The 15143-nt window shown below is 41.6% G+C and overlaps 1 protein-coding gene across 1 annotated transcript; it reads left to right on the forward strand.

Annotated features, from left to right (window-relative positions):
• The first annotated feature begins 1967 nt into the window (after positions 1–1967).
• LOC120423320 (uncharacterized) lies at positions 1968–6239 on the forward strand. The gene is made up of 2 exons (XM_039587081.1): positions 1968–5798; positions 5853–6239. Exons 1-2 carry the CDS (start codon positions 1968–1970, stop codon positions 6237–6239), a joined length of 4218 nt encoding a protein of 1405 aa, XP_039443015.1.
• Positions 6240–15143: the final 8904 nt, after the last annotated feature.

Consider the following 15143-nt stretch of genomic DNA (forward strand, 5'->3'; position numbering starts at 1 on the left):
TTTAAATGATTGTACAATTTGAAAATTTTTGAAATTATTTAATTATCACCCAGAAATACTTATTATTATAGGATTATTATTAGTGGATTTTTTAAATTCATTTCAGTGTAAAAATCAGTTATTTTTGCAATTTTTTTTTGACTAAAATTTGATAATAACTCTAAAAACAAAATCATTTTTTACTAACTTTAGCTCAGATGAGTTCCAAAAATACGTGTTTTCAGATTTTAGCTTCTTTCAATACGAAAAAGTATAGCCAAAAGTGTTGCCGCCGAATGATGATTTTTTGTAGAAATATTGATTAAAAATCGAATTTCAAGCAAAAAAATAATAAACTGCAAAATTTGTTTTGCAACCGTAAAGCACTTAACAATTAGTTTTGAAAAAGTTCACAATTTTCGTTTGATTTTATGAAAAAACAACAATTATCTTTTAATTTTTTAAATTATTGCATATGTGTGCCCATTTCTAGACATGTTTTAAAAGCTAAGAAACATTAAAGATGGTCTTTGTGTTGCTGATATACCTCAAGTATAAAAAAACTTTTAAATCGAAGTTAATTAAGTGCAACATAAATAGCAACAATGGCAGATTTTCAATATCAAACATTTAATCATTCGTGAAATTTTAATATCTCTCTCAAAACAAAACTATCATTTTTTAAATAAAGCATAATATTCCAAAAGTGCCCAAAATTCAATATCAGGCTTTTTCAATTTTCAAACTATGTAATTTTTAATTGTTAGTTCTTATTTGGACATTTATCAAATATTTTTATTCACTTTTGCCTCTTGACATAGAAAATTGGAGTTTCTGAGACATCGGCACTTGAAAATTGAGCGCTGTTTATGTGAAACTTAAAAAACCTAAATTTTATTGTTTCTTCACATGCTATGCTGCCCCTCAACAACAAAAAAAACCAATCCTAAATGTTTCTTAGACTATATTATATGAAATTTCCTCAGTGTTGGGACGCATTTGGCAACCCTGCAGCGATTGACAGCTAGAAGGAGAAATTTTGGTTCAGTGCATTTCCGCTTTCACACAACACACTCACACTAACACACAGCACGAACAACCAGTACAGTTTAGAGTCGGCAAGAGAATAAACCAGTCGCAAATTACAGTCCACGCGTTTTTTAATTCGTCTCTACATTTTTTGGTCCTACTTCGCCGGATTTTCGTAGTAGTTTCGGTCGAAAGGAACGGACAAGGACCCGGTCGATTGGACGGGCGTAGATGCTCTCAACTCCGGTGAAAGATCCGGACAGTTCTTTATTGGAAGTTTTTAGTACGCCGATCGGAGAGCTGCAACAATCGAGAAGAAAGATGGCGGAAGAGTTCGACATTTTGGTGAAGCAACGTGGTGCAGTGAAAGGAAAAATCACCCAGATTAAGAACGTGCTGGGCCAGCACACGCAAAACCAAACGATTCCGGATGAGTTCCTCCTGCACACCCAGCTGAAGACGATTGACGCGGCCTACGAGGAATTCAACCACTTCCAGAATAAGATCTACGCGGCCAAGCCAGCGGAAGCGGATGACCAGGAGAAGAAGTATGTCGAATTTGAAGCGGATTACAATTTCTTTCGGGCCAAGGTCTGCCAGTTACTGCGTGGAGTCAAGCAAGAACCGGACCCCCAGCCTCCGGCAGCAGCCCAACCCGTGCGAGTGCAAGCGACATCTTCTCTCCACACGCCGCTGCCATCTTTCGACGGGAAGCCAGAAAACTGGTACAAATTCAAGGCCATTTTCACGGATGTCATGAGCAAGCACCCGGCGAGTCAGACGCAACCAAGCTCTATCATTTGGACAAGTGCCTGGTCGGAGAAGCCGTTGGGTCAATCGACCAGCAAACGATCAACGACAGCGACTTTGCTGCTGCTTGGGCGGAACTGACCGAGCAATACGAGAATAAGAGGAGGATCGTTGACATTCACGTCGGCGGTTTACTTAACCTCAAACCGATGACATCTGAAAGTGGTAAACAACTCCGTGAGCTGGTGGACGGGTGCAAACGGCACGTAAGTGCTTTAAACTTCCACGAGTTCCCGATGGCTGGCCTTGCGGACATTCTGGTGGTCAACATTTTGGCGTCGAAGCTTGACATCGAGACGAGGAAAGTGTGGGAGACAAGCATCGAGCACGGCGAGATTCCGAACTACGCCGACACGGTGAAGTTTCTCACAACCCGGAGTCAAGTTTTGGAACGCATCGAGCTTGCTGACAACAAGCTGAAGAAGCCTGTCGCAGCAAAGACAACGAAGATTCCCGCACTGAAGGCATCGTCCCTGGCGGCGTCGGTCGAGTACCGGTGCGCATTTTGCGGACAGGAGCACCAGAACCACGAGTGCGGCGAATATCTCAAGCTGGATCCGAAGGAGCGCTACGAGAAGGCGAAGCAAACTGGAGTTTGTTTCAATTGCTTAAAGAAGGGGCACATTACGCGTCGCTGCTCCTCGACGAAGACGTGCAAGACCTGCAAGAAGCGGCACCATTCTACACTACATCTGAACGAAACGGGTGTCGCTGTCGAGCAGCCACTTGCACGATCCACGCAGAACTCCACGACGGCTACGCCGAGCGCAGGACCAGCCGGAACGACGGCGGTCACTGCCTCCTGTGTGATCTACCAACAACGAGCGCTTCTCTGCACGGCGATTGTGAACATCCTCGACGACGGTGGCAAGGCCCTGCCCTGCCGCGTACTGCTAGATTGCGGTTCACAAGTGAATCTGTGTACGGAGAAGGTCGCGTCGCTACTTCGACTGAAGCGACGAAGTGTGAACGTCGACGTCAAAGGTGTGGATGGTTCAACGACCAGGGTTACGGCCTTGGTGCACATCAACGTGCAGTCCCGAGACAACGTCTACACAAGCAGCTTGGAGTGTCTGGTGATCAACCGTATTACTGGAACCATACCTGCGAAGAACATCGACATCTCTACCTGGCCGGTACCCGCCGGCCTGCAGCTAGCGGATCCGGAGTTCTACCGCCCTCAACGGGTGGACATGCTGATTGGCGTCGGCCAATTCTTCGGTCTCCTGAAAACTGGTAAGGTCAAGCTGGCAGAGAGCCTGCCGTTTTTGCAGGAGACAGTGTTCGGATGGGTAGTCGGTGGCCTGGCCGACTCCACGAGCTGGAAGTACGAAGTGACCCGCTGCAACGTGGCGGTCCAAGACGCTGAGCTGAACGACCTCGTCGAACGGTTCTGGGAATCCGAGGCGGTGCCGACCGCTTCAAGGATGTCGTCGGAGGAGACGGCATGCGAGCAGTGCTACGAGCAGACCCACAGCCGTGACCCGAGCGGTCGCTACGTCGTGATGCTACCCTTCCGTGGCAACGTGAGTCAACTCGGCGACTCGAAGCAGCACGCACTACAACGCTTCTCGTACCTCGAGAAGAAACTAGCCAAGAACGCGGACCTGAAGGCGGCCTACTGCGCTTTCATGGAAGAGTACGTGCGCCTCGGCCACTGCCGCGAAATCGATCCGTCCAAGGAGGAAGATGGTGGGTACTACCTGCCCCACCATGCCATACTGAAGCCAAGTTCGTCCACCACCAAGTTGCGCACAGTTTTTGACGCCTCGGCACAAACGAGTTCCGGGCTCTCGCTCAACGACACCTTGATGGTCGGTCCAACCATTCAAGATCCGTTATTCGATATCGCCCTTCGATTCCGGACGTACCCGTACGTGTTTACGGCGGACATCTCGAAGATGTACAGAATGGTTCGTGTGCACCCCGACCACACGAAGTTTCAACGTGTGTTTTGGAGAACGAACCCTTCCGAGTCACTCAAAACGCTCGAACTGTTGACCGTCACTTACGGGACGGCATCAGCGCCATACCTGGCGACCCGCACGTTGAAACAGCTCGCCCAAGACGAAGGACAAGCCTACCCTCGCGCTGCCAATATTTTGGAGAACGATTTCTATATCGATGACGCACTTGCGGGTGCTGATACACTGAAGGAGTTGCTGCTGGCGCGCGACGAACTGGAGGAGCTGCTGGAGAAGGGAGGCTTTGAGCTCCACAAGCGGTGCTCCAATTCCGCCGAGTTTCTTTACACTATTCCAGACGAACGACGAGAGAAGCAAGTGTCATTCGAATTGAGTGGCGTGAACGAAATGATCAAGACTCTCGGCATATTGTGGAACCCCACCAGTGACCAACTGCTGTTCCGCGTCGCTCTCACTGACTTGACACAACCGGTTTCCAAACGTCGCATCCTGTCGGAGGTTGCCAGATCTTTTGACCCGCTAGGTCTGCAAGCACCGGTTTGTGTCACCGCTAAATTGATCCTGCGTCAGTGTTGGCGAAAGAAAGTGTCTTGGGACGAGCAACTGTGCAAGATGCTTACGGATCTATGGAACAAATTTCGTGGTGGACTGCGAGCACTGATGGAGGTACAGATCGAGCGCCGAGTCATCGTGCCACACAAGGTGGCCCTGGAGCTGCACGCATTTTCGGATGCATCGCTGGAAGCTTACGGCACGTGCGTCTACGTGCGTAACATCCTGGCGAACAACACAGCAGTAGCCTACTTGCTGTGCAGCAAGTCGCACTTGGCGCCCAAAGAGACGATCCCGAAACTCGAACTGTGCGGCTTCCGGCTGATGTCAAGGTTGGTGTCCAGGGTAGTGAAAGCACTCAAGGTGAAATTCACTCGGAAGGTGCTGTACAGTGACTCGACGATTGTACTGGGATGGTTGGCCAAGTCCCCAAGCGAGCTCGAAACGTACGTGGCAAACCGAGTTGCCGAAATCCACGAGCTTACCCCGAGGGCCGACTACGAGTACAAGTACGTGCGAAGCAGCGCCAACCCCGCAGACCTCGTATCACGAGGACTCTTCCCGGAAGCACTGATTGGGAATCGCTTCTGGTTCCATGGCGGGTTCCTCGAAGAAAACGACTACCAAGAAGACGAGATGGCCATCGTAGTCGAACTACCCGAAGTACGAGTTGCAGCCGTTGTGATAACCGACGAACAAGAAGAAGACTACAACAGGATCTTCACACGGTTCAGCTCGTTCCGCAAACTACAACGAGTGCTAGCCTACGTGATTCGCTTTTGCAACAAGACCCGGAAGCGATCCACGTACGGAGACAACGAGAAGTACCCAACCATACCCGAACTACGATCGTCGCTGCGCTCGATTGTGTACATGGTCCAGCAGCAACGAATGCAGACAGACATCCAAGAAGTGCTGAAGAAGCAAGGCAAGCCGAACGAGAGGTACACTGGCCGACTACGAAGCTTGAATCCTTGGGTCGACACCTACGGCATTCTACGAGTCAACGGACGGATCAAGTACGCCAACGTGTCGTACGAGCAGCGGTGCCCGGCCATACTGCCTGCCGAGCATCCAGTAACGGAGATCCTGATTCAAGCTGTCCACGAGGAGAATCTGCACGTCGGACCGAGCGGAACTCTATCGGTTCTGCGGCAACGGTACTGGATCCTGAACGGACGAAACGCGATCCGCGCAAAGTTGCGGAAGTGCGTACGGTGCTTCAAGGTGGACCCGTCGGAGACCAAACTGTTCATGGGAGACCTGCCCAGCTACAGAGTGACCCAGGCCTACCCATTTGAACGAGTTGGCGTTGACTTCGCTGGACCAATCTACGTACGCAAAGGGCACCCGCGCAAACCAGTGTACTGCAAGGCGTACGTGGCATTGTTTGTGTGCATGGTCACGAAGTGCATCCACATCGAGCTGGTGTCAAACTTAACGACGGATGCATTCATTGCCGCCCTGCACCGATTTGTCGCTCGTCGCGGCCTTCCCTCCGACGTTTACAGCGACAACGCCACAAACTTTGCTGGAGCCAGCTCGGAGCTCCACTAGCTGTACGCGCTGCTGACGCAGCAGCTGACGAAGGATGCGCTTCAAGAGTTTTGCCTGCCCAAGGAAATTCGCTGGCATTTTATCCCACCACGGTCGCCGCACGTAGGAGGTTTGTGGGAAGCCGGCGTGAAGCCGGCGAAGCACCTGATCAAGCGGAACGCAGGTGAAACGAAGCTGACAGAAGAGGAGTGGTCCACACTACTAACGCAGATTGAAGGCATACTTAACTCGCGGCCGTTGGTGCCGCAGACGGCGGACCCTGGTGACCTCAACGTGATCACGCCCGGTCATTTGCCGCCCATTCAACGCGATCCCGGAGCCGGCGTACGATCAACTCAAGCCTGGAACGCTGACACGGTGGCAGCACCTGCAGAAGATGCGAGCTGACTTTTGGAAACGGTGGTCGGCGGGCTACCTGTCCGAGCTGCAGCAGCGGCAGAAGTGAAACAAGCAGCACACTGTCGTCAAGGAAGGAGATTTGGCGCTGCTCAAGGAGGAGAACGTTCCGGCGCTGCAGTGGAGGCTCGGCCGAGTTGTGAAGGTCCACCCGGGGCAAGACGGAGTCACCCGCGTGGTGACGGTAAAGACAGCAGGAGGAGTCTACAAGCGGTCGACGGCAAAGGTTGCGGTGCTCCCACTCGACGACGAAGCAGAGGAGAAGACAGCCGGTTGAAGTTCCCGGATGTCCACTGGCGGGGGAGGATGTTGGGACGCATTTGGCAACCCTGCAGTGATTGACAGCTAGAAGGAGAAATTTTGGTTCAGTGCATTTCCGCTTTCACACAACACACTCACACTAACACACAGCACGAACAACCAGTACAGTTTAGAGACGGCAAGAGAATAAACCAGTCGCAAATTACAGTCCACGCGTTTTTTAATTCGTCTCTACACTCAGCTACCTTGAATTAATATTTTCATAAATGGGCAGAGCCACTGTGTTTGGGCAAGGCAGGGCGTTTTAGGGAGGAAAAGTGGAATTTTGATGTAAAACATTTTCAAAAATCAAAAAATGAGCCAAAATTTGTTGCAACCAAAACTAATGCTTGATAATTGAATCTTGAAAATCCGTCACCTATTGTTCACTAGAATGCATTTTTTTGGCTTTGCGTTGACATAAATTGAATTTTAAAAAGGTAGCGAAATTAGTTGGCTCATTTATCGGAGTGATTTTTGATTTGAATGACTTTAGCATGTTTGTTGCCTGCATTTCTGAAAAATACCCGAAAAATGCATTTTTTTTTCATTCAAGCTCGGCGCCCGAGTTGTAAACCATTTTTGGGATTTTTTTGTTGTTGTATGGGAACATTGTTTCAAACATCCTAATCTATTATTCTAGGGGTGAGCACCAAGGTTTTGGCAACTTTTCATTTTTTGGAACGCACTAATGGGTCTTCATGGACACTATTTTTTAAATCGAAAAATTAGTAGTTTTTTTTTAAAAAACACTACAAAAAATAAAAATTTAATTTCCTTCTAGATTGCAATGTAACTTGCTTAATATTTGATTTTTTCAAAAAATATATTTTGGTGGCAATTATTTTTACCATGATTCTATGCGGCTAAAAAAGGACGCAAATTTCTAAAAATTCTGATTTTAGGAATTAAGTCAAGTAATAAAAAAGCAAGTAAAAAAAATATTTTTTTAAATTTCATTTTTTTTAAGTCCTAACCAATATCTACAGCTTCGTCGAAGACACCAAGTCGATCAATAAAATACCTTCCCAATAATGAAAAATTGCTTATTTGGTCAAAAAGAAGCCCCCTAGGAAGTTTTAGTGAAATAAAAAAAAAAGTAAAGTCCATTTTCGCTTTTGATGAAGACATTCCTCTTCTTATGAGTCACATTTTACGCATTTAGTTTAATGAACGCAAATTTTGCTAGGAATTCATAGTTGAAGGATTATGTGTTTAAGAAAAAGTCTAAAAAATATTTTGATTGCCTAAAAAATTTAAACATTTTAAAAGCCAATAAATAATACATTCAGAAACAGTTAAATTTCCAGACACCTAATTTCAGCACCCTCCCAACTCATTCCAAACCCTTTCCAAAACTCCTGACAGCTGTCCGTCGATCCGTTTGGATTTAAAAAGCTCAACTACGCTCGTTGCAATTTAGAATAAATGTTGTACTAATTGCCCCATTTAGTGAGAGGCGTAGCCCCCCTTCTAGTTCAACCATCACCATTCGCCGATCGTCACGTGGCACTTATCTCTGTCCCAGAACTTGGCAAGAAGGCGGACAGCGCTTTTGCTACCGCTGTTCAAACTCGATGATGACATCCTGTGGCCTGTCCTGCCGCCACCACGACGACAAGTCCAAGACTGGTTCCACTAGAAGAAATCGAGAAGAAAAAGCAAAGAAAACGACGACGGCTCATTGGCTTGACACGTGACCTACATATTGGGCGAAAACTATCGATTCGCACCCTGCCGGAATGCTTGTCTTGGGTGTAGATGACAGTCCCGTGGCTTTTGTCATTTCGATCCAGCATAATGGCGCGCGGGGAGAGCATGGCTTAAATGACATGTAACGAGGCGACAACGAAATAACTTTTCTTGCTCGAAAGCTCGTTCTGCTTGGGGGAAAGCAATCGTGGTTGATGCTTTCCTCGCGGGGGATTGCACAGTGAAAATTTATTATTGTTATTTCACGGTATTTCGTAGAGCTTTTTGTTAAATGACGTTTTTAACAAAAGATGCTGAAACAAAATTAAAATATCAAAAATCTAATAAATTCCCAAAAAATTTCACAGTTTGGCATAAGATCGTGCTTGTAGTGTAGTAGCGAGTTCGCTCCGCGGGTGGATGGATTTGACAACGGGACTACCTACCAACCCATCGAAATTGTTCGTTCCTCCTCCTGGTGATCATTCCCCAGCAGCAGCACTGTCTTCAAGAAGTGGCAGCGATCCCCTAGTGACAGTTTTTGCCCGGGATGCTACCGTGTGTCTTGGGTTGACTTGCTGAAATAGTTCCACGGCCCGCCCCCTCTCAAGTTGGGAGGAAAACGAAAATCGTGAAAGAAAATTGATTGTTCACGTTTGTTTAAAATTAGCATAAAATTACAATAGGAATCCTCTCCAAGCGACCCCCCCCCTCCTCTTCGTGGCTGTCTCAAATGAGAGTGAAGTGGGTTTATTGCTGTTTTTGCGGAGGAGAGAAGCAGCAGCAAGTCTTGCTTGCTTGCTTGTACCGACTTGTTGTTTATTGAAGTTTTGTCGACGAGTAACACGGAGCAGCTGGGTTGACACAGAAAAGGCAGGACCGTTAGTTAGTCCTGCTGCCGAGATTTGAGTCGCGAATTGGTTGGAGGTGGTTCGCGAGCTAAATTAAATAATTACTACAAATAGTTCAATTTACACGGTGTCTGTTATTGTTGGCGAGCATCTCCCTCTAGGAGGAGGAGGAGCATTGAGGGAGACCTTAAGGAAAACGGTACCAAGGGGTTGGGCCCCCACACTGTCAACGGTCAGATTGGGCACGCTTCTTGGAAGTGGGATTGTACTGTGTTGGTGGAGGTTTGTTTTAGTTTAAATAGATACATGACACCCGGTGTCATGTGCAAATTTAAATGGGATGATTGCCAGTGTTGAATTGGTTTGTTGAATTGAAATTAAATTTGTTTCAAAATGCACTAATATTTTTAAAACTCAAAAGTCTCGTACGCGTGCCATCGTATTGTTCCCATTGACATTTTTCAACCTACAAAAAACACAACCAGAACGATCACACTCTGTTGACTCCCAAGAACTCACCGACTCCAGCCACGCGTCCGTCATCGTCAATTCCGGTGTAGAATTTCTTTAACATTGTGATGTACTGATCCGAGACACCACATCCACGGTGCAACACGGCAAAAACGCATGCCTGGGCGTAGTACGCAATTAGTCATTTTCTGCAACTGTTTTGCATGGCGGAGCTGCTTTTTCTCTGTTGACGACAGGCAGGCTGGCAAGCAAAGCAGACAGGCAGAAAGACACCGGCAAATCCGATGTGGGGATCACGTTACATGCGGGTTAAGTTTTGCACTCCGTTCCAATTCCCATTGTGTGCTGATGAACAATCTGGGAGTATCTCTTAAGGGGGATTGGTGTTAAAAAGGGCCAAACATTCAATATAACGCTCATTTCAAATGTTAGTCTCGATCAAAAAAAATTTCAAAATATTTTTTTCTAAAAGATCATAAAATATGACAAATGCAAGGGTTTCCAGCAAGGCCTCAGACTGGCAAGTAGTTAATAATTACTTTGATTTTTAGCTGGTAATTGAGTAATTCATTAATTACTTAGTAATTCATGGTAGTTAGAGTATTTTAATGTAATTTATTGGTAATTAAAGTAATTTTTGAGTAATAAAAGTGATTTAATTTTTTTTAAATTTTACTTGTTCAACGATACTATTTATTTTATTTTAAATAAGAGTGTCACACAAAGATTAAAAAAATAAAGATTGAAAAATGGATGTAGAAGGCCTCACCAAAAAGGGCGTTCTTTAGTTACGTCTCCATACAAAGTATTAAAATTTGTATGGATATTTTTGGTGGTCCAAAAATCAAAATTTTTGCATTGCTTGATAAATGAACGTTTCCAAAGTTTTCTCCTAGAACTCTCCTAAAATGTATTTTAACGAGTTGTTTTGCTAAGCTTACTATCAACAAAATGCTACGCCATGATATATACCCAGTGGAAAATGATTTGTGAATCCAAAATCTATTCATTTTTATTTTATAATTGTAAAAATATTAAAAATTTGCAAGGAATACACTGGAATTGAATCATTTTTTATGCTTTTCTGCTCAAGACAGTCAACATTATTTGAAGTTTATGTGGATCAAATATTTAAAACCAAAATGTACTTAATAATCATTGCTAAAAGCAAAGTTTTCAAGTGATAGCCATTTAAAAATCAATTACAATAAAAATAAGATTTTTAGCTATTTTCTTGAAGAAATTCCAAATATTTCTGAGACAGATATTCCAATGTGTAAAATCAAACTCAGTGAAATTAGAAGCGACTAATATTCAGATACAGAAATTAAATTCAACATAAATGTCACATTTCACATCATCAGTATTTTTGGTTACGGGTTTTCAATATGCTTTAGACAAAATAATGTCAAACCAATTTTCGAAAAACATTTTAAAACTTAACGTTTTTTGATGAATTTAACAGTTTTCATAATGAACCGCTGCAAATATTTTTCAAAATTCATGTTTGGCTCGAAAAATCAGGGGCTTTTTTAAAACAACTTCAATTTTTTAATGGCATTTGACTAACAATAAACTGAATACAATTTAACATTAATTAATTTTATATTTTTTTATATATTGAATTAAAAATTTAATGAAAAATAGGAAAGAAAAATAAGTATGCAATTTGTTTTAAAGCTAAGCATTCCATTTTTTGCTTTAATGAGAAACACGACTTCAAAAAACGTGAAATTAGGAATCAGATAATGAACAGGTAAGATTGACCATAAAACAAATATTCCTGTTCATATCAATTGATTAACTTATTTAATACCTGAAAATTATAATTTAATACTTATGTAAATTTTATGATAGAGTAACACAATTCAAAATTTCAAACCAATTTACTCACTGTAGGATATAACGTAAACATCAGCCCAAGTTTCAGCGCCTTCTAGTGGGAGTCAATTTTGACGTTTGATCAATCAACGATTTTCAATGTGTAAACGAAACTTTTGTAAAATAATAAAAATTAAACACGAAATTCACATTATCCAGATTGGTACAAAAAAGATTGGTACAAAAGACTTTGAACAAAAAAAAAAAAAAAACTGTCTGTCCTTTTCTTGATATTGAGTGTTTTTATTTTAAAGAGTGTTAATTTTTGAAAGAGCTTTCGAGTGAGCTATTAATAAAAAAAATAGTTTAGAACCGTAGAAATAAATACTTAAATTTATACAAAATTAAATTATTTTTTTGTTATCATAGTGAAAAGTAATTAAGTAATTTATGTAATTAATCATTTTGGCCCAGTAATTTTAGTAATTAATTGGCAGACTGGCAAGTAATAAACGCTTCTGGAAACCCTTGGACAAATGTTTCATTTTGTATTATTTAAAATTTGATAGCTGAGATATTGGCACTGGAAAATGTAAAAATGTTTGGAAAAGAACTAAAAAAAATATAATTTTCTTTTCTTTCTAAAACATTCAAAAATTAATAAATAAAGATTCTACAAAAATTGAATTTTAGTTAAAATAATAATTAAAAAATCAGCAAAACCTATTTTTTCTGAATAGTCCTCGTCAACACAAATCGATAAGAAAATTCCTTGAAAATTTGCAGATTTTCGAAGATTTACGTATCATTTTTGTATGAACAGCTGCCAAAATTATATGGAGACTTGTATGGGTGAACCAATATCACATAAAGGCTTCTTGAGTCATAGGCAAGGCCCCAACAAAGTCTGACCCACAAAATAAATACAAAAAAAAAAACAAAAATTGTCGAAATTACCCTATTTTGTAGAGAATTGCTCTGTAGAATGTCACAAATTGACTCTTCATTGTATTTTTATCATTTGTAGGAAATTTTGTCCATTGATCCATTATGTCCAAATAAGTCATTTTGCATCTTTAGTTTCTTAAAAAAAAGCCTCCATACAAATTTGGGGGCAGTCCATAGTCCAACAATCGAAAATCTGTAACCCAAGATGGCATTTTTTAATTGATTTGGTATCTTCAGCAAAATTGTAGGTTACACTCTTTAAAAAATACATTTTTTTAAATGAGGCCGCTGCAAATATTTTTTTAAAGTTTATGTTGTAAATTGGTTCAAAAATCAGAGGGCAACAATTTTTTTTTTCATAAAACTGTAAAATTTCAATGGAAATTGAAGTTTAAGTAACTCTAAGGCTCTAAAATGCCTCTTTCTGCATTGACAATCATATTTAGCTTTTTTGGGATCGTTTAAAAATATTTTGAACTTTTATGAAATTCCAATATTCAGCACCGCAAAATCATTTTTTTCTTTCAAAAATTAAATTTTCAACAATATTTAGAAATTTTGGAAACTTATGATTGAAAACAACTGCACAGGTGTATAATGCAATATAAAATGCTTTTTTCATTGAAATGTTAAAACCGTGGCTTGTAATTTCATTTTTTTACTTTTTATTTATTTATGAGATTAAGGCATTTTGAAATTGAATAATTCAACAAAATTGTATTTTTTAGTTAAAAAAATAGAGTTCAACCTTGTTCATCTTTGGAAAAATGTAATCGAAAAACCGAAAAAATTCTACAATTTGCTTTTGACATTGTTGACCCGGCCTTTGATTTGTGAGATATGCCCATAAATAGAATGGAAATGACCAAATATGAGTTTTTTACGTTCTACCCAACATTGAAAGTCTTATCAAATGCTTCCAACATAAAAACGGTTAATTCAGGGTCAATGGAGTAGAACATAAAAAACATTTTTTTTTGTTATTTTCATTTTCAGCAGCCAAAGATCGGAACAACAATGTCCAAAATAAATTAATCAAATTGTGGAAAGTTTTCTATTTTGTTTTCGAATATATTTTTCTCAAGTATCGACAAGAATGGAAACTATGTTTAAAAAAAACAATGTAGTTGAAAAATTTATTAAAAATAACTTCTTTGCACATAGAAAAAGGACCGCCTAATAACTGGTATATCAGGGTCCCTGGACCTAAGTAATGACACCTCAAGAGGACGATCTATGGAATGTTATCATTTACATTAAAAACTTGTTAACATTAGTTTACTAAAAACTGCCATTGATTTTGCTTTGTGTTTCCCTAAGGAACCGGGAAAGATTTGCTTTTAATTTACATATTTACCCTTAATTTAAAGGTTTTTTTACTGAATCAGTATCAGTCAACTTCCTTCTTGAAGGTTTTGTAAGATAAAAAAAAACTTTTCAAAAAAAAATATACCTGTTTAGTGATCGTTTTGAATACTTTATCACTACCTGCCAACTCTTATAACTTCCTTTTTTAATCAAAATAGCAAGATTCTATTTTTTAAAAAATCAGCACACCTGCAAATGATTTCCACTGCAACGATAACCACCTAATAACCTTCAATGCATGATTTAACGTCAATTACGAACATAAAAAGTAATTCACCACGTCAAGCCATTTTTGACGTGCCCCGGCTTCACCCTCGATCAAACACCACATTCCACGATCCGTCAGCCCCCACCCCATTTATGGGCCCCTCGATTTCCCGCTGGGACCTCAGCGGAAAACAAGTGACTTATCCGGTCATAATTAAATCTAATCTTTCCCCTTGCCCACTTGGTGGCAAACCCAAGGGCTTTTCTCAGCTGACACCGCGATGATGGCTGAAGAAATAAACGCCAATATTCTGTCAATCGTGTCCCCGGACCAAGCCCCGGCTTCAATTACCGGGTCCGAGACCTGTGCAGCAGGGTGTTTGGATGCTTGGGAGCGTTCAAATATTACGTTACACAATAATTTTACTATCGTCAAACAAAACTTGTTACGCGATGTCTGAACGACCCATTTGGCGTTGGCGTTAGAACCCTCCGATGACGTCGCCTTGAAGTTAGGTGCATAATGCACCCACTAAGATCACCGACGGTTGCGGTTCCGTCGTGGACCATTAAATCATTCCGCCTGCCTTTGGAGCACAGTCACAGATTCAGTTGTGTGCAGCAAAGGAATTGCTTTGTCAACAGATTTTATGATGAAAATATTTGACTTTTGATCACCCGCGAGAAGCGAGATTAGGATCGGATTCGGAGTCAAGTCAACTGCAGCAGTGCAGTTCCAGCAGCAGTGGGTAGTGTTAAGTTGGTTCTGAAGCTTATAAGCACTACCGACTGCTGCTGGCTAGCTCAGTTTGGGGTAAGACGTTAACGATTTAGAGAGATGAATGTTTAGCGACGGAGATATTAATTTATCATCAGCACACGCCGTTGCGAGTTCAAAGAACAGAACAGTGATGGTCATAATTGAAAAAAATAATTAAAATTCGAATTATAAAAAATGCTATAAAAAAATAACAAACAAATGAAATTGTTGCCTAAAATTTGTGAAATATAATTTCAATCATGTTTATAAGAAATTATAAACTAAAAATTCAAAGAAAGCTAGAGCAAGAACTAGAGTTTCTTGTACTGAGCAATCTGTAACACACATTTTAGTATTTTGAAAACTACGGGAATTATCGATGTCATTTTGAATTCATCTCCTAAAGCACTGTTTATAGAATTATTTACATCAAAGTTTTACAATCAAATTATTGCATGATTGGGTCCATAAGTTCGA

Source organism: Culex pipiens, chromosome 2 (genome assembly GCF_016801865.2).
Source record: "Culex pipiens pallens isolate TS chromosome 2, TS_CPP_V2, whole genome shotgun sequence".
Taxonomy (NCBI): Eukaryota; Metazoa; Arthropoda; class Insecta; order Diptera; family Culicidae; genus Culex; species Culex pipiens.

What these genes read in the sequence shown, in the direction of transcription:
- LOC120423320 (XM_039587081.1), top strand. Translation starts at nt 1,968, where the DNA reads ATGACATCTGAAAGTGGTAAACAACTCCGTGAGCTGGTGGACGGGTGC. An exon ending in GTCGCGGCCTTCCCTCCGAC is followed by an intron (nt 5,799 to 5,852) that starts GTTTACAGCGAC and finishes GAGCTCCACTAG; the next exon opens with CTGTACGCGCTGCTGACGCA.